The sequence below is a fragment of the Arabidopsis lyrata genome (genome assembly GCF_000004255.2).
Source record: "Arabidopsis lyrata subsp. lyrata unplaced genomic scaffold ARALYscaffold_8, whole genome shotgun sequence".
Taxonomy (NCBI): Eukaryota; Viridiplantae; Streptophyta; class Magnoliopsida; order Brassicales; family Brassicaceae; genus Arabidopsis; species Arabidopsis lyrata.
Window position 1 is genome coordinate 15,607,796 of NW_003302548.1, and position 24,056 is coordinate 15,631,851.

Genomic DNA, 24,056 nt, shown 5'->3' on the forward strand with positions numbered 1-24,056 from the left:
GTGAAGTCTCTTCCGTCGAGACTTTTCCACTTAAGCTTTAGCGCTAGATGATCCCTTTACACTTTGGCTGCCATTGTGTTTACTCTGCAGAGCCTTCAACCTATTTTGGCCCCCCAAAGACGATTTCACAGCTGAAATCTGTACAAAAAGATACTAAAATTACTATAGGGAATCTTCTCTCAATATAACAGATATTGACAATCCATTCTTCCTCTCAAATGTAGGCTTTTTAGACATGCAGGGGTAACTGGATATACAGATTACAATCCTAAATTTAAAAAGGGTCATGCTTATGGGAGAACGGGACGGGACAAAATCCAAGGCTCAATAGCGAATGGTGACACTGTTTAGTCAATTTCAGGAGCACCGTAGGAAGACATAAACGTAGATCTAGAGAACACTTGGAAATCTTTAAGCTCTTCATTCTGAGGCCACAGTCCCCCTTGTACATGGCAAGGTATAATCATCATTCTGCCTTGTACCAGATGATACAGGATAAGTGTGGCTAGAGCAGTTTGGTACTGATAAGTTTTTTCCACCCTCTGGTAGAAATTGTTTTTTACCACATTTGGTCATTTATCAGGTCTTGCATTCATACTAAGCAATTAAGCATGTGGTATAAAAATGATTGAAGTAGCCCCAAAACAAAAGAAACCCATTTAAAATGTTTACTTATAGAAAATTCCAGTGTGAAAATCTTCAAACAAACTTTGCTAACTAATGCTAACTCTCACTGGCCACTTATCAATATAAGAAGAGATACCAGTTTAAATTTAGACTTCAGGGAATTTAAACCAAAAAAAAAAAAAACAATAAGCTTGTCAAGAAATTTAAAGCAGTAAAAGAAAGTACAAGTTTCAGGATCTGTGTTCGCTTTTCCAGCACTAAGAACATACACCCCATAGTTAGTTGCCTTTAAGCTAGTAACAACACCATAAACCGGAGAATTTACCAGCACTAAGAAGATGCTCCGAGGAGAAGTTTGTCATGAGACAGAGAAATCTTCCTTGTCTCTTTACTATATAGTTCTACGACATTCTGTCCATGAGCCAACCGATAAACCGGAGCCACATTAACCGCTTCAGCGCGATTGAAACCGCAGTTGAATCCAGCCTGATACGCCCTAAGTTGAAACTGCACTTTGAACCACCTGATAAACCTTGACTCCCTCATCTTTTAGAACTGAAGGAGAAAACTGAAGAGTTGGTCTCTAAACATGATGAGAACTATACAGGAAAAAAGAAAAAAATCGGATAGATGTTTTCTTTCTAACCAGGCCATGAAGTAGATCAGGCTGTTCTTCAAACAAAGCAGGTAGATTATATTCTCATCGCCTTCTTGAGAGCAGTTGCATTGCTTTTTGGAATACCATACCTTACTTTTGGCTCTCCAAAGTGATGATAGCTCAATGAATATAGATGAGGGTACTCAACCATCCGAACATAGGGAATAGATTCACAATTAAGGTTTCTTACCTGGTTCCATGTCAGTGTCCTTGTCCTTATCCTTGTCTGGAGGATGATTCTTCAGAGATATCCTGGAAACAAAGAAAGTTAATCGTTTTATTGGTTCATGTATATGTAAATCAAGAAGCTGTTTTGACAGTAGCAGGTAATGGCATTTTACAGCATGTCCCTTACATTAGAAGGAACTCATGAAGGTCAAGGATCAATTTCAACCAGAGAATATATATCATCATAATAAAACATGTGAGAGAATCTGTAAGCTTACACAACTATCGATTTGTTAGATTAGATCAGCATACTGGCATATATACCACAATCACCTGCCTCTTCCAGATTCTAGGAAAAGAAAATGAAATCGGGAGTCCCTCAAAGTGCTAGGGCTGATCAAATGTACAGCGAGACTAACCTATCCGAGGAAATGATTCTTAGAATTGGCCAAGGCGCCTTGCGGATTCAAAATCACCTACAAACGTAAAAAAAAACTCTGTATGTATTAAACCGGAGAGGCAAGAACAGAAACAAAAACGAATCCAATCATGTTGTACTTTTTGTCACTTATACTTTCACCTAATTCAATAACGCACATCAGCCTAGTTTCATCCACCTCTTTCCAAATCACATCAGAGGCAAACGAAAATCATTCAAAAAGTTATTATCTTTAGAACTTAAATTAATACTCTTTTTAGTATTCTTAAAAAGGTTAGAAAGTCATATTTATTTACCTCACCACCATCGTCCAACGCAAACACGTCATATGTTCCCTCAACATTGGGAAAAAAGTGATGACTAGGAAAGTTCAAGGAAAGTAATATGGTAGAACACCTTCACCCAATCGTTCTCTTCCTTGTTTCTTTCCAGGGTCTTTTAGAATCAGACCTATTGGTAGTTAAGACAAATGATAGTGAAGATTTGGTTTTCCAAAAAATTTGCTTGCCCAAAACTTCCACAATGGCTTAATCTACATAGATAAACGACATCCACGAGCTTCTCGATGATTATCTGCAGCATACAGTACAATGAAATCTTGTGCATATATTACTTTCGGAGCAGAAACAAAGGATTAAGAAAAACAAACAAAAATACTCAAAATATGAACAACAATAAAACAAATAAACATGTCAGAAAATGCAATAAATCAGTGGTAAGATAACAAACTAGTTTGCTTTTGGTGTTCAAGAGCCAAGGCTTAAATATTGATAAAAAGAAGAAAAAAAAGAACAAAGCAGAGGCTGCCAAGCTCTTACATAGAGGCCCTTAAAGAAAAAGAAGAAAAGAAAATAAAAAAACATTACAAAGAGGCAATACTTTCAACATGTTCTGGTGAGATAGAGACGCACATATTGTGTTTGAGTCCATATCGGCGCCAAAACTCTTTATCGTCTGCAATTCCATGGAGGCTAACTCTTCTGAGGTCTTTTGTTTCTACATTGTAGTAGAAAATGAAGAAGGGTTGAACAGTGGGTGGGAGAGTCTTTGGGGCAAAAATGATTTCCCCAGCCTTGTTGGTGCCCGGGGAAGTCATATTGACCAAAGAGAAGGGAAGCTCAAATGTTTGCTTGGACCAATCATGTTTGTTGACATCTTCTAATATCCATAAATCAAAAATTTGGAAAGGAGCATATGGGTTTATTGCAATCGAAGCTAACTTCCCTTTGTAATCTATCAATATTGATTCACGCTCCCGAACCACAACAACCCTAGGCGCTTTGATAAAACTTAGGCTCTCATATCTAACATCAAAACACACAATCACCGGATCCATTCTTAGTCTAGGGGCCCAAGCACCATGATAGATGGAACCATTGATGTAAAGTCCCTTGGTTACAGGGTAATAAGGAGCGGTAGTAACCTGATTGCGTGATTCTTCTCCTCCTCCTCCAAGTGTTATAACCTCGTGCACTAGAAAACCAAGATACATGTCAGGAGACGACACCAGATTCAACACTTTGAATTGTTCACCAACAGGATCATATCCCAAGGAAGCGCGGGGTCCTTTAATGGGTAAGGTAATGACTTGCCTCGTGCTGGGGTTACATACAATGAACTGAGGGCCATTACAACAACTGACAAAGCCGTGGATGGAAGGGCATTTGGAGCGGTAATCCATGGTCACAACAGGTATTGTAATGTCAAGCTTGGCAACTAAAGAAGAAGATTTCTCTTCCTCGTACGAAGAGGAGAAGATGAACAAACGCCTGGCATCATCCTCGGCGAATAAACCGTTACTGAAAGTGACTGTAAAACGCGATCGCGTCGAGGACAAAGCATAGTAGGAATCCACGAATCTCTGGCTTCGGATGATGAAAGACCACATCTTGGACACGCATTGGAACTTCATCAGAGACTTTGCCGGCAATCTAGTCAGTATCTCCACCTCTAGATCGAAAGGGATCGGATCTAGCTTGTCTTTCTGATCGTCCTCGCGCTTGATGGCAGTTCCCAACAAAACCAGGGATTCGACTCGGCAAAGGAGTTTCTTTTGGTGTGTCTTCATCAGAAACTTCGCAGGCAACCTAGTCAGCTTTAAATCGAGATGGATCGGTTCTAAGCTGCTGCAGCACCTGTCCTTCGCAGCTTCTTCCATGCGTTTCATGGCTCGATTTGGAGAAGATAGATTATCGCAAAAGACCTGGATCTAGATTTAACAGTAGATCGACGAAACCCTGAAATTGATTTGGAGAAGATAGATTGGGGATAAGAGAGAGAGAATCAAACGAATCGCAGAGACCTGGATCTATATTTATTTAACCGACAACAAAAAAAGCCAGCTCCTTTTTCTTTCCTCTGCTTTTTATTTAGGTCTTAAAGGAGTTTACGACAGAACACAATGCTCTCTAGATCTAAAAGATCCAAGGCGTTAGTTTGAGGTTTCAAGTTTTTTTTTTGTCGTCTGTTTTTATTAATATCACAAAGAAGGATACATTGTTGAAATACATAAGCCGGCGGAAACACTAGAAATCCCCGGAAACTTAAATCCCAAAAGAGGGAAGCGAAAGCCCAAAAGAGGGAACCAGTTGAACACGTGGAGAATACAATCCACAAAAACGAAACAACAGTCAAAAACTTAAACAAAAGCTCGAAAGAAAACGAACTTGCCAATCTTACTCCCACACAAATGTGAACCAAGCCAGCCACAAAGGACAACACGTGTCCATCTTGCAGTCAACGAAACCTCCTATTGCGTAGCCAAGGTACCTCTCAAATCGAATGAACCTAGACTTCTATTCCGACAAGAAAGACGCGAGACAAAGAGACCAAATCCCACAAATCTTTCGGAAGCGGCATTTGTCGCAAACCACGACCTTTAATCGCCTCGTTAGAAGACATGAACTGACCAGACCTCGATCAGGTCTTGAGTGTAGAGACAAGGAGCGAAACAAACCTCTAACCGGCAAACACTAAACTCAAAAGGAGAAAAGCATACGATCGAACCGGAGAGATCACAATAAAGCTCATCAAAGGACAAAAGCAAGCTCAGCAAGACACAAAAACAAGAGAGCTCTAGCAAGCTCAGACCAAAGCTTCGGGCAGCAAGAGAGGAAGGAGAACGAGGTAGCCATACCAAAATCCCGGATTATCCGTAGAATCAGAGCCTAAACTAACCTACACAACCCCTTAAGCTACCTAAACTAACGATTATACAACCTTAAAGCCACAAGCAAGAGACCAGAGGCAACGATTAAGCCATCAACACAAAATACAAAGACTACACCAAGTGCAACCATGCGAGAAACCAACGAGAGGAGCAGCCCACCCGGCAAAGGCCAACACCACCACAGCCCCAAAAGAACCAAGGGGACAGAAACTTCCAACAACCACAAGCTCTCGTCACTTACCAGATCCACCATCACCCGACAACACTAACCAGAGCCAACACCTTTAAAGCATAGAGAATCCGCCAATCCTTGCAAAATCCACCTTTGCAATCACCAAAGACCCACGCCGCAACAAAACCGCCACTCCAATCGCCAAGGTTTCACCAAAGGAAACACCAACAAGACTAAGAACAAAGCAAAGGAACAACAATAAGAGCCCTCTCGCGGTGCCGGTGAGAAGCACCGACCACCGGAGAGGCGGATCTAAGAATCGGTTTTTTGTGACCCTCGACGGCTGCGATTTTGACGAAAGAGGATTGAGCTAGTTTGAGGTTTCAAGTTTGTTTTGTCTTTTTTATAATAATAATAAAAAAAGGAAATATATATATATATATATATATATATATATATATCTATATATATTATCAATATGACGCTTTTTCGCCACCGTCTCAGGCCCAATCGTAGCTCATCTCGATCCGATCCAGCCAGTTGAGAAAAAAATGGAAAAACAATTAACAAGATTTTCGACCAAGGGTTTCGATTTGATCCAAGGACTCCTCATTGTCTACACAAAGGAACCTTTCCCGTTTCCATCACCGAAGTCCGTGGCTAAGTCAACCGTTACTTCAAAGGAGCTTGGATTTCTCAAAGAGTTAGAATCCGGCATCCCAAGGGTTCTGTTGCAGCATAATTGCGATCAGACTCACACATGTCACGGTGGCTAAACAATATGATCACTCGAAAACAAGTTCATGTCGTCTCCCAAATTCTAGTCTAATTTTAATTACAACTACTATTCATGAGAATGACTTATAGATAAGACACGTGTAGTTCGTGGAATTACGAAAACATATTTTATATACACTTGAGGTCGTTAAATACATAGTAGACAGTAAAACATTGCAAGAGTGAATAATTCCACAAAACGGCATACAAGGCTTTGAAAGTGTTTTTATTGAATTCCTAATTTCTGCCTCGACATAAGCGTTAGAATCAGGCATCCCAAGGGTTCTGTCGCAGCAGAATTAAGATCAGACTCACACACGTCACGGTGGCTAAACAATATAATCACTCGAAAAAAACGTTCATGTCGTCTCCCGAATTCTAGTCTAATTTTAATTACTACTACTATTCATGAGAATGACTTATAGATAAGACACGTGTAGTTCGTGGAATTAAGAAATCATATTTTATATAGACTTGAGGTCGTTAAAAACGCAGTAGACAGTAAAAAATTGCAAGAGTGAATAATTCCACAAAACGGCATACAAGGCTTTGAAAATGTTTTTATTGAATTCCTAATTTCTTTGCTACTCATAGAGTGCTGGTCAGTCTCATATGTCTCGTTTACCATCTGAACCTGAAAGACAATATGTGAAAGTTCTTTCTCTTTGCTCTGCAGACTATACATACACAGCAACGAGCAGAGAGAGATCTTGCAATTGCTCGGCTTGAGCAGAGCAGGATATTACTAGCAATGAGCAATGAGATTGGCTGAACACCACAGCAAGAACTATGGAGTCTTAGAGGAAGCTCTTCAATTTGTTGGAAGCATTAAAACCACCTCACATTACGTTTCACCTGATCACCTCTACGATTCCTCTCCAAACCCAGACGGAGCAAACTCTACTCCTGGTGGAATAAAGTCAAACTTTGTGATCAACGCCTTTGCCTCAACTTTCGGGTTTGCAAAAAGAGCACTTGGATTCAACCATGTGAAAGGTGTACTTGGAAACGCTGCTATATTCGCCATTAGCATGGTCGCTATGCTACATCTTCACCAAGTGGCTACTAGTGAACATCATCTACAGAAGAAAGAAGACAGATTCTACAGAAGCCAACAGAGGAAAACATACGGAAGAGATAAGTCTTCAGGTGACAGAAGTTTGGACCACTTGGACGTGATGATGGCTCGTGGTTAAGACCAGGGATCAAACTTGTCTACACGTGTTGATACTCGGATGCATTTTGATAAAAGACATAACGAGAAAAACTAAGAAGAGAAGAGATAATTGTTTGCTCTCTCATACGATCTTCTAGGTTTCGATATTATCAGTAAAGGGATAAGAATTTGGAGGCAAAGTGTTGGAATTTTCTGAGCTCATCTGATGCAAATATTGTTCTTTTCTTCTCGTTTAGATTTTCAGTCACTGTGGTTAAGTTTTGTTTGTTTTGTTTGGTTTTGTTGATTTCAAGTGTGGTTGGGCTTTTTTTGTAATAACAAGATCTCTTGGCTCTTCTGTAGTGGCAAATTCTCTTATTGAGGCACAGCGAAGAATTTATTGGACCATTATAAGAGCCCATATATGTTCCACAACTGTCCCAGACAGTTTGTTTCATAGTAGGCCCATTATTTTGATTTCAAATCACTCAAACCGAGGTTCAAAAACAATAAACGAATCCAAAAGAGGTTTTATAGTCTAGTAGTTTTGTTATTCAAGTTGAAGAAAAGGTTTAGGCAAAAGAAACTTTCTAAATAGTCAGAAATATCCATGATATCTAGGGGTGTCAAAGCGGAAGAGTTTGTCCGTTTGAAACCGCTGTACGCGGTGGGACAACCCTCAAGATCCGGTTTTTTGACATGATAAATTGTAGCTTTAATCCGTCCATGGCAGCAGAGCCGGACTTGAACACATGGTGATGAAACATTTTATAGGGGCCTCAAATTTATTAGTCCGGCTCTGCATGGCAGAGCAGTTTATGTCCGACCCAGGGTGAGTAGCCCGTATCCCGAATGTATACCCTAGTGATATATAACGTAATCCCAAACAAAAATTGAGTGGTTTATTTTTTGGTTATATCTATGTGCACTGTGATGTGAACAAAGCAAAGGCAAGCGGGAAGATAAGGTATCAAGATGATAAAGGGGAAACCTACAATGAGTCCAAATTGGTAGAATGAAGGAAACATGAATGTGGATATAACAAAAAACTTTTGCTTAAGATCTGTTTTGTCTCTCTTTTTCTTTTTCTTTTGTACACATAGCTTTTTCTCTAACGTTTTTAATGGCTTTTTCTTTTTCAGGGCGTCCTTGAACACATCAATATGAAACAATTGTTTGGGGCTCCAAAAAATTTTGTTGCAAAATTAGGCCCCCAAAATTTTTTTTAATTTCAAAAATAGGTTATATTTTCTTAAAATTTTAAGTTTTTTGGTGTCAAATTTTACGATCTATTTATAAAACCCAACTAAAATTTTTTTTTTTTTGCTTTGACCTCCTCGGCCCTGCTTCTTTTTCTTTCTATCTTTGTGTGCTGTCTTCTATATTTTTATTGTGTTTTTCAATGTGATTAGACATAAATAATATCTTACGGATTGTTTTAGCATTTTGTAGGACCCGGTTCGCATTTTGGGAAATGTCAGCCCGCCGACCCCGGTTTTCCTCCGCAAATAGGTCAACCCAATGTTTTTCTTTGTCTACAATGGCCAAGACCGTAAACAAAATACTTTTTCACATTTTGATTATGATTGGTAATGGTATAATGTTACTTATACCTACAGTAATTATACATCCAAATTGAGGCGTACCAGTTGCGTTTCTTAAACAAATAATGCGTTTCTTTTTAAAAAATAAAAAATAATAGATCTTGGTTTTGTATGCATGTAATTGACCAGTTTTTATTATTTTTATTGTAAATTTTGCATCATAAACTTCTTTCTCATTTTAAAAATTTGTTTTAGTTTCAAATGTTAGAAATATTAATAATCACTATAGAAAATTTTACAATTATCAGAAAATCATGATTTCAAATTTTATACTTACTTGAAAATGTTATGGTTTACAGTTTATGACTACTAAATCATGTATCTATAGTTTTATGGTTGAATTAATACAATTACATGTCCAAAATAGAAATTAATTTTTTTGGTTAAATATATTAGTGGATTTATAATTTTTTTAAAAAATATATATTCAAGAATTTGTTAAACCAATTTTAAAAATTTTATTTTGATATATATGTATAGTTTATTTAAAATTAACATTTTTAACAACATAAATATTTCACCCGTGATGCCATATCCACTTTCACCATTCAACACATCTTTTAAAGCGTTCGAACCGCTTGATCCGCAGTTGTACCGCTAGATCTGCTTGATCCGCTTTTGTTCTGCTTGATACGCTTGATCTGCTTGATCCGCTCCGCCCGATACGCTTTCTCCATTCGGAGCCTTAATATAACAAAATAGTAGAATAGAACATCGAAATCATTATAAAATCAAGAAACTCAACTTAGTTAGTATATTGAAAACACACACACATATTATTGGACTAATTAGAATAAAGAAACATAACTTACGATTTTATAAGAATTCATATGAGAATATTGTCATTTCACAAATATGGTTTCATACGAGAATTTGGAGGCTTTATTTCTCTCCTTGTTTTACGATTGTGAAGAGAAAAAAAAAACTATCTTTGATAACTAGCTAATGAAAACTATTTCTAGTCATGCATGCAAGAAATAGTAATGATAACCAAAGTCATACTTGTAATCCCACAACATAATCATATATTGTGTGTTTTATCTTTTTTTAATCCCTCTGTTTTTAACTGCTTCAAGAAGATAAGCAAATGATCGCTCGTGGTAGTTTATCAAATGTGGATAATCGAAAATAATAAATTAAATATTCATTATCAAATGTTGATTATAAGACTAAAGGAAAAAGGTTGGACCAAATAATAATTATGAAATAGCCAAGGTGCTCCATAATGATGCGACAAAAAGCTGGTGTTAACGGGTAGAAAGTGTTTTGCCACCTTCTAAATAATTATTAACAGATGGGTCAAATAAATTTATTACTATTTCATATCTTTCTTCTTTTATAAGATTTTGGCTAAGAATAACAACAGTACGTAAATCTTTACGCAGACCAACTAGTATTGATTCATCCTAGCGGTTAAATGTCATCAGTCTAGCTTCATTCCATAGTATTATCAACTAAATTATAAAAGCTATTACATACTATAAATTTATTTTATTTCACGGTTTTTATTACTTCTTCTGTTTCATTTGATATGGTGTTTAAAGTTTTGGTATACAAACTAAAAAAAAAACATTTAATTTTTGTAATTTAATATATATTTAGTTATCTATTTAAAAACAATTTAACCAATAAAAGAACAACCAGTATAATTCTAAAAGTAAAAAATATTATATTAATAATAAACTTTACATTAAAAATTCAAAACAACAATTAAATGAAGCAATTTTTTGTTGCTTGCTTAAATAACACTTATTAAAAAAGTAAAGAGTATAATACTTGCCACAACGTTTCACTTACAAATTTAATTCCCTGAGTCTATGATTTTTATTTGGATAATAATCTCGTTGGCCTCTGTCCTCAAATCATTCTCTACTTAGCCCCCGATATAAAAAACTTGCGTAGTAAAAGACAAATAAAATTGGGTTTTTCGATTTATTTACTGATCCAACCTGATTTTGGAACTAGATCCACATATTTTGGGTCAGATTTCGGATCTTTTAATTCCCAAATCAAGAAACACAAACCCTAACTCTTTAACGCCACTCTTTCATCTTCTTCGTTTTCTCTCTTTTAGATACTATGAATCTCCGAATCTCTCTAACCCTAACTCTTTCGATCTCGTTTCGTCTCCTTCTTCTTCTCTCTTCTCTCGATACTCTTTCGTCTTCTTCTTCTTCCCTCTTCACTCGTTTCTATTGATCCAAAGATCGTCCTTCTCTCTTCTTCTCCGTGAAATCCACCGTAAAATCGAAGAATCCGCCGTGAGAACTCCGGCGTGTCTTCTCTTAGTAAGATTTCATTAGTTAGATCCCTCATTTTGATTGATTGTGTTGGGTTTAATTAGGTTTTGATTTGTTCCGATTTCTTCTTCTCTGTGAAAGTTTGAGATGTAGTTCTCTTTGATTTTGTTTGAAACATATGCATTTTTGATGGAATTTCATTTGTTAGATCCCTAATTTCGATTGATTGTGTTGGGTTTAATTACGTTTTGATTTCTTCTGAGAACTTCTCCTCTTCTCTGTGAGGGTTTTACAATTTTGATTTGAATTATAATTCGGATTTGAAATTGCCTCTGTTAATAGCCACTGTGACTAGTTGTATGATTACAATTCGGATTTGATGAATTTGTTCCGTATAGATGGTTTATGAAATGAGTTAAGAACTAAAGATTATGAGATTGTTTATCATTTGAATGTTTGATATTGAATATCATGTGTTGTTGCAGGAACTAAGGAGAATTACTACTACTAGAGGAGAAGGATCTAGTTCTAGAAGAAAAAGATTATCTTCTCCTAGAAGATCCAAAAGACTAAAGCAATATGATCCAAACCAATCAGAAGTGAACAATCTGTCGAACTTAGAAATCCCAAAAGACAAAGGCAATCGGATCCAAAGCATTCAGAGACAGCAGCTGCAGTGGATGATGTCATGGAAGATCAAGAAGTCGAACCGTCTTTGGAGAATGTTTAGGTACAACTGGTACGATTAGGTACAACTATGTTTCTGGGTTTATGTTTTTTGATTATGTGTGAATCTTATTCTGGTCTCTGATGTTGATGTATAAATCTAAGTCTTACTTTATGAAGAAAGAAGAAGGAGAAAGAGCCTTATTCTGGTCTCTGATGTTGATGTATAAATCTAAGTGTTTAGGTACAACTGGTACGATTAGGTACAACTATGTTTCTGGGTTTATGTTTTTTGATTATGTATCAATCTTTGAATCTGATTTTAATTATGTATGAATCTTTTAATCTGAATCTTAATATTTTTATGTATGAATCTATGTATTGAATATAATCTAAGGGATTTGAACCAAAAAAAAAAAAATTCTAAATTAATCAAAAAATCTGACAAATATGTAGGTTTGTAAGGGTTTTGGAAAAAAAAAAAAAAAAAAGAAGTGAATCTAGTTGATATTTTGGCATACCTGGCAGCTGGCGCCGTTATTTTGAAAAATATCTGACAAATGGCATACCTGGCGCCGTTATTTTGAAAACAATAATTAAATAATAGCTCAAATTTGTTCATAGTTGTACAGTTGTACTCGGTTGCACATTTTTGCTCATAGTTGTACAATATAGAGATTTTAGTAAATCTAGTTGTTATCAACTCTAATTTAATTTTTGTTGGTAGAACTGATGATATTGCCTCATAAAAATACCATTACTTTGTATCTGTGCTTTTATATTTATCAAATTACAAGTATTTCAAAAATTTATAAAATTTTAGTTCAAATCTACAAAGTAACCATGAAAGTATAAGGTTGTTAGTGTATGAATGTGGGATTTTGAGTAAGAATTTCAGTATTTTTTAAAAATATGAAATTTTTTGTCAAAAACTTGTTGTGTAGTTTCATTATCATCGTGTATGCATTTTTTAAGTTTTTTTAATTTGGTTTTAAATTTTTATATTATATAAAATTCTGAAAATTGGCTAAGGCATTAGAACTTAGTTGTACCTGTGGTACTTAGTTGTACCCAGACTGACAAAATTTGCACAGATATGAGAAGAAAATCAACTATAGTTGTACCTGCTAAAACTTAATTGTACAACACAGAACATATAAGTTTCACAAACAAAATCAATACAAACAACATCGTTTCTTAAATTAACCTAATAAATAGCACTGAGAAATCTACCTTGGTCCCCCGCATCGTCTCCATCAACGCCCAAACCGCTCGATCCATGCAACCTCTTCTTACATCCTCTTCCTCTATGTTCTCCAACGGAGGAGAATCTTGTTTTTTGCCTTCTTCCTTGTTTTACCTCATAATCCGGAGGATATGCAAACAGTTGCATTATCTTCCTAGGAAGAACCCATTGACTATTATGGGGAACCGGATAAATTGTCCTCGTATACGCCAAAACCCAAAGCTCGATCCAATAATACTTTGAGCACAAATCATGTGCCGGAGATTGGGAGTATGACCGAATTACTTTTCATTATCCCTGAAAAAAACAGAGAGAAAAAACGGCCTATAATTTCATAACTTTCGTAGCAGACCATCAACATAGTTGTACACATTTGTCCCAGTTGCACCAAACTTAGGGTTTCCGTAAATATTCTACTTAGTTGTACCCAGTGGTTTCAGTTGTCCCAAATCTGCAATTCTAAAATATTTCAACAAATAACCCTATTCGAGCTACGAATTCAACTTAATCATACTACACTAAGAAAACAAGTATACTTACCTTACAGTATGGTGGGAATAGAAGAAGAATAAGAGAAGAGATATGTCTTTGGAGAAGAAGAAGAAGAAGAAGAACGCTGGAGCTACAACGTCGGAGCTGCTGAAGAACGTCGGAGCTGCAACATCGGAGCTGCAACATCGAAGAAGAAGAAGAAGAAGAAGAAGAAGAAGAAGAAGAAGAAGAAGAAGAAGAAGAAGAAGAAGAAAAAGTCTCGTAAGAAGAAGAAGAAGAAGTGAGACATTTGGTAGGTTTGTTTTTTTTAATGAGAGAATAGAGAGAAAATTTTTGATTGGTTGAATAAAAAATGTGTTGGTATTAAATTAAATGTAGAATTAAAGGGATAAGGGGTAGAATTGGTTTATGGAAAAATTGGGAAGGAGAGGGGGTAGTGAGAATAAAGTGGGGTTTTCCAAAAATTGATTCTCCCCAAAGGGGTTAGAGAGATTAAAATCCTTTTTATTTGGGAAAAATGCCAATTAAATGCCCAACTTTTTCATTACGTCGATTTTAATCCCGAACTTTGCCTGAAACGATTTAAATGCTGTACTTTCTTAGACTTTCCATTTAAATGCCAAACTTCGTTTGACTTTGCCATTTAAGACCCGACGTTAAATCGATTAACGGAGCAATTAAACGCCGATTAAATGCCGTTAACAGCTCTAAAACGATTCCGTTTTTAGTAAACATAAACAAGACGTTTTCTCAACCTACAAAACCCAAAATCGATTTTATTTGCCCCAAATCAAAAAATTCCCAAATTCATAACCCTAGAAATCGATTTTTCTTTGTTTCTCTCTTTCAATTCAACAATACGTTGTAATGACGCGAGAAAAGAGAGTGGCGAATCGGAAACCCAAACGTAAGAAACCAGAGGCTTCACCCAAAGAGAGTGGTGTTGACCCAATTCGTGACAAAGATGAGATTGTGAGTGGAGATGACTGTGAAGTGGTTGGCGATGAAGATTGTGATGGGATTGGATATGCTGACGAAGAAGAGAACAATGAAGAAGTTTGTGAAGATGAAGAAGAGAATCAAAACCGTGTAGGTGTGGACGAAGAGCTTTGCGAAGAGAGAGACTTTGAAGCACACTTTGGAGTTGCAGCGAGAGATGAGGAAGATGTGAGTGATGCTGAGAGTGGAGATGAAATTTGGGATGATGAGAGGATTCCAGATCCTTTGTCAGACAGTGATAACGATGAAGAAGATCCTGTAGATGATGTTGTTCATACATATTCAGAAGATTCTGAAGAGCTGTTGAAGTTGGGAAAAACGTTTAGTTGCCCAAATGATTTCAAGATCGCGGTGTTAAGGTATTCTCTAAAAAGTCGATATGACATCAAGCTCTATAGGTCTCAGACTCTGAAACTTGGTGCGAAGTGCTCCGACACTGATGTGAATTGTCAATGGAGATGTTATTGCTCTTATGATAAGAAAAAACACAAGATGCAAATTAAAGTATATGAGAATAAGCATATATGTGTTAGATCCGGGTACTCGAAGATGTTGAAACGAAGTACAATAGCTTGGTTGTATTCGGAAAGGCTGAGGAAGAATCCGAAAATTACCAAGCATGAGATGGTTGATGAGATTATGCGAGAGTACAATCTTGTTGTAAGTGCTGAGCAATGTTCAAAGGCGAAGACCAAAATCATGAAAGAAAGGAAAGCCACTCATGAAGACCATTTCTCTCGTATTTGGGATTATCAAGCTGAGGTTTTGCGAACAAATCCAGGGACTAAGTTTGAGATTGAGACCATTCCAGGGCCAACAATAGGAAGCTTACAAAGGTTCTTTCGTCTATTTATTTGTTTTAGATCACAAAGAGATACTTGGAAACAGACTTGTAGGGCTATCATAGGTTTAGATGGAGCGTTTCTTAAGTGGGACGTCAAAGGCCATCTCTTAGCTGCAACTGGGAGAGACGGAGATAATAGGATAGTTCCTATAGCCTGGGCAGTAGTTGAAATAGAGAATGATGATAATTGGGACTGGTTTGTTAGAATGCTATCTGCTACTCTAGATCTACAGGATGGAAGGAATGTGGCAATCATTTCAGATAAACAGAAGGTTAGTATCATCAGATTTCAGACACTTTATTTTGATTATTTGTTTATGAATTATCTAACCATTGTACAATTATTTTTCAGGGTTTAGTCAAAGTTGTTCACAACGTTATACCAAATGCTGAACATCGTCAGTGTGCTAGGCATATTATGGATAATTGGAAAAGAAACAGTCATGACATGGAGCTACAACGTATATTCTGGAAGATTGCAAGAAGCTACACTGAAGGAGAATTTAATGCTCATATGGAAGCATTGCAAAAATACAATCCAGGTGCCTTTGCTTCACTCCTAAGTACGAATCCTAGGACATGGTCTAGAGCTTTTTTTAGGACAGGAAGTTGTTGCAATGACAACTTGAATAATCTGAGTGAGTCATTTAATAGCACAATTAGACAAGCTAGGAGAAAACCTTTGCTAGACCTGTTAGAGGATATTAGGAGGCAGTGTATGGTGCGAAATGAGAAAAGGTGGGTTATAGCTGGGAGATTGAAGACTAGATTTACATAGAGGGCACATGCTGAGATTGAAAAGATGATTGAAGGGTCACAGTTTTGCATAAGATCGATGGCCAGGAACAACAAACATGAAATAACCTTGAATGATGTGTCTTATTCTGTTGATATGAATGACAATACATGTGGTTGTATGAAGTGGCAAATGACGGGGATACCGTGTGTTCATGCTGTATCTGTTATAATCGGAAAGAAACAAAAGGTAGAGGATTATGTTAGTGACTGGTACATGACACAAAGGTGGCAGCAAACATACAAAGATGGTATTGAGCCTGTCCAAGGCAACTTGTTGTGGCCAAGGATGAATAGGTTAGGAGTTTTGCCACCACCATGGAGAAAAGGTAATCCGGGGAGACCAAGCAATTATGCTAGAAAGAAAGGAAGATATGAAGCTGCATCATCCTCAACTACAAGGATATCCCGCTTGCACCGAGTGATGACATGTTCAAACTGCAAACAAGAAGGACACAACAAAAAAGGTTGTATGAACCCGTTTGTTGAGGAGCCACCAAGAAAACCAAGAGGTCGACCAAGAAAAGCTCAAGTAAGTCCTCACAACATTGACATAGTGTGAACATATTAACTATGGTATGAAAAGTAATATTGACATATTCAATTTTAACTAGGAACCAAGAAATGTTTTGTTTGGACAAGGCTTGTCACAAGGATTTTCACAGGGAGTATCACACGGACAAACTTCTCAAGGATCACAAGGTGTTTCTCAGAGAATTTCACAAGGACTACCATCTCAAGCATCTGGAGCAGGTCAAGGTCCGCAAGGACAAGGATTACATGGCTGGAGATCATGGTTTGAGTGTTCAACCTAAGGACCTTTTGATCTTTATGGTCTGTTTTTTTTTTTTTTTTTGGTACTTTGGTCAGATCATAAGTATGAATTGTCTTTTATTGTTATTTTGGCTTGTCTTTTAACTTGAAATATTTCTTTTATAGTATGAATTGTTTCTTCTTTTTTGCTTCTTCTAGGTGATGATGCTCTGCTATGTTTGCTTCTTTTTTTTTTTATTCAAAAATGCTTCAGAGTTTTTGAGACTTAGTAGCCTCTGGCTTCTCTAAGTCGAGAAAAAAAAAGAGTTGTGAATTGTGATATTATTAGCCGAAGGAACTTGCCAAAAGAAGGATAAAAACGAAAATGGTTTAGTGCAACTGTGACTGCTCCTTTGTGATCTCATCTTATCATGAAAATCTGAAAATCCCAATTTCATTCATTCAATACCAAAATCTTACAAATACTTTTGCCACAACAACACAAAATTACACTGAAACAAAAGCTAATATTGAACCACAATTTTTTTTCCTTTTGCAGTTCCAACTATCATGTAAACAACAACAATGGTGATAAAGCAAAGCCACAAAAAAAACAGCAAGAAGCACATTTTCCATTTGCGGATTTCTTTTGTTCTCAAAATTGCTTCTTCCTTCATTTCTTTAATCACAACTGTTAACTCAATTGACTCGGATTTAGCTTTGCTTATCTCATTCTCAATAGCTTCTAGTTTTGACAGAGCATCTTCAACCTCTTCAAACAGGGCATCCTCGACCCACTTAAACAAATGTCCCTATTACATAACCAAATGATTAGCTTAGTCACAAACCGTTAAAAACAACAATATAACACCAACACTTACATCGTTTTTGGTTGTCCAAGAACTAACTTTTCTTTTGCTTATACAGCGGAAGAAAGGTCTTCCTGGATTCTCTTGAGTCTTGGATGTAAAAATTGTAACACCTAAGCCACACTTACACTTCGACGGCACACCACGGACTCCGACAAGGTTCAATGTTATAGAACTTGAACTCATTATAACAAGTTGAGAGAATCACAAGAATGAATCCCAAAAGAGAATGAGTAAATCCCAGAAGAGAATGAGAGAAATCTGAAGCTTTCGATTTCTAGGGTTATGGATTTGGGGATTTTTTGATTTGGGGCAAATGAAATCGATTTTGGGTTTTGTAGGTTGAGAAAAACGTCCTTGTTTATGTTTACTAAAAACGGGATCGTTTTAGAGCTGTTAACGGCATTTAATCGGCGTTTAATTGCTCCGTTAATCGATTTAACGTCGGGTCTTAAATGGCAAAGTCAAACGAAGTTTGGCATTTAAATGGAAAGTCTAAGAAAGTACAGCATTTAAATCATTTCAGGCAAAGTTCGGGATTAAAACCGACGTAATAAAAAAGTTGGGCATTTAATTGGCATTTTTCCCATTTTTATTTTCGATCAAGATTTGATCCAAAAATTGATATGTTCTTAAGATTTGAGTCACATATTTATAAAATTTTGTTATGAAGTGCATAATAAAATGATTCAACAAAGTTATAAACCTATGTGAATTACTAAAATTCATAGAAATTTCAAGTAGAGATCAGATTATCATAAGACATATGGTGGTTTCAAATTTTAAAAAGATAAAATGATTTAACAAAGCTATAAACTTATATGAATTCCTAAAATTCATAGAGATCAGATTATCATAATTCATAAGGCATATAGTGGTTTGAAAATGTGTACTTTTTTACATAAACGTTTAAAGTAAATATCTCAATGAATCATGCCTTATAAGCGTTGGACAGCTATAATTGGATCCCAGACTCCGACCAACAAATTTAAACCATAAAAGGTTATTTTTGGGGAGTTTTCCATTTTACAAAAAACAAAACGCTTCATGCCACGTTTCGCTATAATAACGAACCTAAGTACTGACGTGGATGGTTAAATAGGACACGTGGTTCTGCACAGATGGGCTTTTAAATTACTAAGAATCATGTGATTGTGCACTATAAAATGCAGGGCCCATAACCAAATCACGTGACCTTGTACTCTCGTTGTCTCTCAACATTTTTTTTTTTTTTGCCTTTTTCTTTCTTCTTACGAGAATTAGAAAAATAGTTTAATTAAATATCGAATTTTTAAATATTTATATTCAAAAATAATCATAGTTCTAAATTCTAAATTTAATTTCAAACTCTAAAAATTCTAGATTAGAAATTCTAATGATTAAAATTTGACTTATGCTCTTAAATTTTTTGATTTAACATGATTTATGACGCGAAAGCGCTTATCAATAGAAGAAAAAATTCTCAACTGGTAAACGGGAATACCCCATCTTGTGTCTTGTCACGAACCAATTGAAGATAGTGAACACCTTTTCTTTACATGTTGCTATGCCGCATAGGTTTGGTCAGAACTGAATAGTAAAATTTTGGGTCAAAATTTGTTGAGTACTTGCGGTTTTTCTAAAACACTCCAACATTCGTTAAAAACATAACCACATGACTAAATGGAGAGCAAAGAAACGGAAAGATGGAGAAAATTAGTTATGAAGTGGCTATAAAACCGGTATCGTTCAAACCAAACACCTTAGGGTGTTTGCTATTCAACCATTCTCATCATGGCCTAATTTTACCATTCTTGTTTTCAGTATGTACCCTAACATGAGAGGGTTGTTGAAGTAGTGTGTATGCGATCTTAAACAATCTTCATACGATTCATCATTCTCGTGTTTGTTTGTTTTTTTTTTTTTTGAAACATCGTTATTTTGAATTGAAGCTCTCATCATTCTCACTTTTATTGTTCAGGATTTTATAGACTGAAACGAGAATTATAAACCATATGAAAATGAGATTATTCGAAATCGCAAACAATTTACTTTGACAATTTCTCTACTCTCTAGTGGGTTTTTTCTTTTTTTAATGGGTTTTGGTTTTAACATTTTGGCTATGTATGATTTAGCTTTATTTTTTATCTACCTACTTTTTCTAGCTTTTTGTTTTTCAACTGAAGATCACAAATTTTTTTAACCGAAGCCGTATGAGTAAATTTATATCAGATTCTAATAGCTTGTGTAGTTGTTAGCCGAATTTATAAGAATGTGTAGTTTCTATGGAATATTAATTTTAGTGTGGATTCGGTCCCATTGACAAAAAAATCTAGCGTAATTTCACATACGTATCAAAACTTTCTATTTGAGATTGTAGTCCCCACTATGTTGTCGACAACAACCCCAAATTTAAACCCATGACATCGTGTGACTACTTATTAATCAGAAATCGTGTAATTTGGTTCATGGGTAAGAAAATCCCACGGCTCAAAGAATGCCACGTGACACTATAATATTCACACTAGCTGCTTTGATTAGTCAACGAACGTTCTCTTCCTGTGACTATAATGTGATTATTCTTATTTAGTATTTACGACGTTATACATATTTTACCGACAAAGAAATATATAGCATGACTCTACAAAGATATACAAATCTCAATAAGGTAAGACTAAATTCAGAAGGAAGATCTTGAGCAACAGAAATTTTCAGATATGAAGTTATGATAAAAGGAGAGAATAGATAGATAGGGGACCAAAATACAGCTTCAAAATGAAATAAATATAACGAATTGCGGCTAAAAATTTACCCACTTGTGGAAAAGAAACCTAAGGCCTTATATTATTGTGATTCTTCATTAAAGTTGCAATATCTGCCAAAAGAACCAAACACAGTAGTACATTGTATATGTTCATACTTCATATACCTATATATAGTCATTATAGCCTGTTAGTTCGTTAGAACCTATTAAATCGTTGAAAAATATATATTTTTCGACCGTTTGAAAAATATGGAAAAAAACGACATGCAAAATGCATGTGGAAAGGTGCAAACTTTTTCGTTAGACCAATTAAATTAGTGTGATTTCCCATGCACATGAAGACTAAATTGCGGCTCTACTCAATTTGGACAGAAGCAAAATAACATTTGAGTACATTACATAGATTTTTGTTAGTTTCGCTTCATAAAAATCTCCAGCTTCTGTAGCAGCAAGAGGACCCAAAGTATATGCACTTTCATTTTCATTGCCAACCCAAAATGTATATTAATACCGCAATTACTGTGTAAAATAAATGCCATCATATGCTTTATTCTACATTTCTATGTTAGTTTGGAATGTTTGTGTACAAAGAAAATTGTACAATTTAAGATGATATGATATCTAGTCAAAAGTTTTTTTAAAAAATTGGTAACTAACAAAAACTGTAAAAAAAAACTAGACAAAAGACAATTTCCACATACTAGCTAGATTCATATAGACAAGTGTGCCTGTGTTTCTATTTGTTTATTTGGAATTGACATTAATACATAGGTTCGTATACATGAAATATATAATTGTATATCATGCATGAGCGGTGCTAATTAAAAAGTTAGATGCTCGATGTGTTTATTGTCTATTTCTGGTGGAACTATGTGGGCAAAAACATAAATTTATTACGTTATATATGTGTGCGTAAATACTTTTCAAAAAAAATTACAAGAAAAATAAATAATTAACTTGAATGTTTTTGGACTTTGTATGGAACTTTTGTGTGACAAAAAATGACAAAAAAATGTGAGCCTCCTTTGCAGCGTTATATGAGCCTACCTAAGAGGCCAGCTCAGTTGAGGCATTCACGTTTGTCAATGTCTGTCCTTGATATCAAAGATTTGTTCTTTCAGAGAAAATTGACTCTTAATTTCTAAAGAAAGATACAAATGTGGTGTATAAGTTTTACAGCACATAATTACGTGCCCAAAATATCCAAAATGTTTTTCAGTGAACACCCTAAATTATATATACTCGTTTTTTTTTTCCTATGGGATTTGCTCCCTAATCTCTTCACAACCTTTCTCCAACACCACATCGATCTAATTACCTTCAAATCAATCAGTGTTTATTTTAGTCATCAGATCGAATAACGGATTTGAGCTAGAGATTGTATTCCACAACTCAACAAGTCAACAATATTTAAGTTTGATCTTATAAGTCAAGCTCTACTCTACTCTATAGGAAAAGGTTCAGGTGTTAATACATACATTAGGTGAAGCTATATCAAAATAGATGAAAATATCAATTAATAGTATATATTAATGATCCTTTTTTGTTGACAAGAAGTTCTAAGTGGTCGGAAACTAAGCATGTAATATATAGTCTCTTCCTAAGCACAACTTAAGCTTCCTACTTCCGTATCTAAAAATTCTTTAGTCCACCAAATATAATTTTGGTCATAAAGAATCCTCTTGGGGACTGCTGTGTTTAAATACATATACATGAAACAAGTTCTATTTAATAGAACTAACTTGGCCTTCTTTGTTTTGGCATTGTTTTTTTCTTTCGTAGTGTTGTTGCTTAATTCCCGTATCTTTGGGCTTAGTTTCGAGTTTAGTTTCCGCGGATATCTCGTTTTCTTCCGGCTTGTGGTTTTTGGGAACTTTTAGTTGTTCGTCTGCTTAGTTTCTCTTGTTTGGACATTTGGCTTGTTGTAAAGTTTCATTTTAAATTTAATCAAAATTTCTAGCCAAAAAAAAAGAGAGAGCTAACTCCGCTTTAGTAGATAAAAATTGTAAATATGTAAACAAAGTTAGTTGAATATATTTACTACTCAAAATATATGCTATATACTATTTTGTAAGGTTAAAATGTCAATTGCTTTTTCTATAAATTAAATGCTTCCACTGTTCCACAAATATATGAAATGCTTCAAAGCTTTTAAAGTGGGGTCAATGAGGTAGCGGTCTAGGTGTTGCCACTCACTCATCATGCCAACAAATAAGTTCGGTTTAAAGTCTTTGACCCATCTCTGTTCATTAGCAAGTCTCGTTAGTATGTTTTGTTTTGTTTTTCTTCTTTCTTGCATTTTTTTGTACATGTGTGTGGAATTAATTAAGTAACCACGGGTATACAACGGTAAGAAATATTATATTACATAAAGAAGGTTAAAAACTTAAAGCTTCAAAATGCCTCAAAGTAAAACAAATTTTCGACATGCCTATAAGACTCAAAGTAATTGTAAAAGTGAAAAAAAAAAAAAAAAGTTACCTCAAAGTGTAGGAAAATTTGTTATGAAAAGTTAATTTAACCAACTTACCAATGGTGACTTTTTCGATACTCCAAAAAGGGGAACTGTAGATGTATATACATATTGAAGATAGTACGAAAAAAGAAAAGCAAATTGAATGTAACGAACACGGATTCACGTGAGTAGAGAGACATCATGATCTTTAGCTTCCATGTTATAATATATTTTAATTATCACTAATTTAAGATATCCTTATCAAGCATGCATCATACATACAAATAAATTATGTGTGCATGTATGTATTTATATATTTTGTGAATTACAAACACAAGCACAGCCATAATCACTCGATTATGGATATGTTAGTTTTAATTCAAGATTAATGGAAATAATCATGACTGTTACCTGGTATAACTTCAAACATTTTTTCTTTTGGTAATTATAAGGATAGTATACTTGTAGAGTAGTAGTTAAATTTAAATTTATTTAAGTACACAGGTTTTGTTTGTCAGAGTCCTTTTAGAATATTTAACCCAAGTTACTTAGATCGTAAGTGATATATTAAAAATTAATCATACAAATCTTCAACACATTAGTCGGAAAAATTTACAAATTTTTTGAAATTCCATATGGACGGAAGAACTGAATTGAACAATTATAGAATTCAAATACGAATTTAGTCAAGAGTTTAGAAATTTTTTGATGATCAATACATGCAAATTAATATAAATGAATACTTAAACTAGTTCTTACCCAAGTATCATATTCAAGGTAATTACTACATTTAAGAATAAATTTAAACCGACAATATTATAATAATTAAAACTAATAAAATCTTCTTGCTAACTTGATTTTATGGCCAATATACAAACTAATATCGAGATTTACGATCACCATGTTAATGATGTATTATGTATCTAACAAAACCAACAGAACAGAAAAAATGAACTATAGCTATCTGGATAGATAAGTGTTAAAAAAAAAAAGCTATCTTGATAGATTTTATAATCAACGGTAGATTTGTATATCTATATAATATACATTTCATGTGGGTAATGATGGTGTGATCATTCGAAATAAAAGGTTTACGGATGGAGGCATGGAGCGGTGAACTCGAATATATTTGTGTAAAATAGGTATAAAATAAAATAATAAAAGCAGTGTAATTATGTTATTGG

General features: G+C 35.1%; 3 protein-coding genes across 12 annotated transcripts; 2 read left to right on the forward strand and 1 right to left on the reverse strand.

Annotated features, from left to right (window-relative positions):
* Positions 1-748: 748 nt before the first annotated feature.
* LOC9302039 (F-box protein At1g30790) lies at positions 749-5,629 on the reverse strand. Of its 10 annotated transcripts, none has more exons than XM_021034183.1 (6): positions 2,804-5,629; positions 2,189-2,465; positions 1,873-1,929; positions 1,476-1,537; positions 1,274-1,378; positions 749-1,182 (listed from the first exon to the last, which is right to left on the reverse strand). In XM_021034183.1, exons 1-2 carry the CDS (start codon positions 4,057-4,059, stop codon positions 2,462-2,464), a joined length of 1,260 nt encoding a protein of 419 aa, XP_020889842.1. In that variant the 5' UTR covers positions 4,060-5,629; the 3' UTR covers positions 749-1,182; positions 1,274-1,378; positions 1,476-1,537; positions 1,873-1,929; positions 2,189-2,461. The 10 variants fall into 10 exon arrangements, with proteins under 10 accessions (XP_020889842.1, XP_020889825.1, XP_020889838.1 ...); XM_021034166.1 differs by adding an exon at positions 1,732-1,802 and having other exon boundaries at positions 1,274-1,537; XM_021034179.1 differs by having other exon boundaries at positions 1,732-1,929.
* A 1,032-nt stretch (positions 5,630-6,661) lies between these two features.
* On the forward strand, positions 6,662-7,536 carry LOC9300310 (plastid division protein PDV1). The gene has a single exon (XM_002864188.2). It carries the CDS (start codon positions 6,769-6,771, stop codon positions 7,204-7,206), a length of 438 nt encoding a protein of 145 aa, XP_002864234.1. The 5' UTR covers positions 6,662-6,768; the 3' UTR covers positions 7,207-7,536.
* Positions 7,537-14,487: 6,951 nt separating this feature from the next.
* On the forward strand, positions 14,488-17,006 carry LOC110227990. The gene is made up of 3 exons (XM_021023975.1): positions 14,488-15,529; positions 15,610-16,584; positions 16,667-17,006. The coding sequence occupies exons 1-2, from the start codon at positions 14,906-14,908 to the stop codon at positions 16,033-16,035; spliced, it is 1,050 nt and encodes a 349-aa protein (XP_020879634.1). The 5' UTR covers positions 14,488-14,905; the 3' UTR covers positions 16,036-16,584; positions 16,667-17,006.
* The last annotated feature ends 7,050 nt before the right edge of the window (positions 17,007-24,056 follow it).

Coding starts and splice junctions, on each gene's coding strand:
- LOC9302039 (XM_021034183.1), bottom strand. CDS start 4,059: ATGAAACGCATGGAAGAAGCTGCGAAGGACAGGTGCTGCAGCAGCTTA.
- LOC9300310 (XM_002864188.2), top strand. CDS start 6,769: ATGAGATTGGCTGAACACCACAGCAAGAACTATGGAGTCTTAGAGGAA.
- LOC110227990 (XM_021023975.1), top strand. CDS start 14,906: ATGCAAATTAAAGTATATGAGAATAAGCATATATGTGTTAGATCCGGG. Junction 15,530..15,609: donor TCATTTCAGATAAACAGAAG/GTTAGTATCATC, acceptor ATTATTTTTCAG/GGTTTAGTCAAAGTTGTTCA.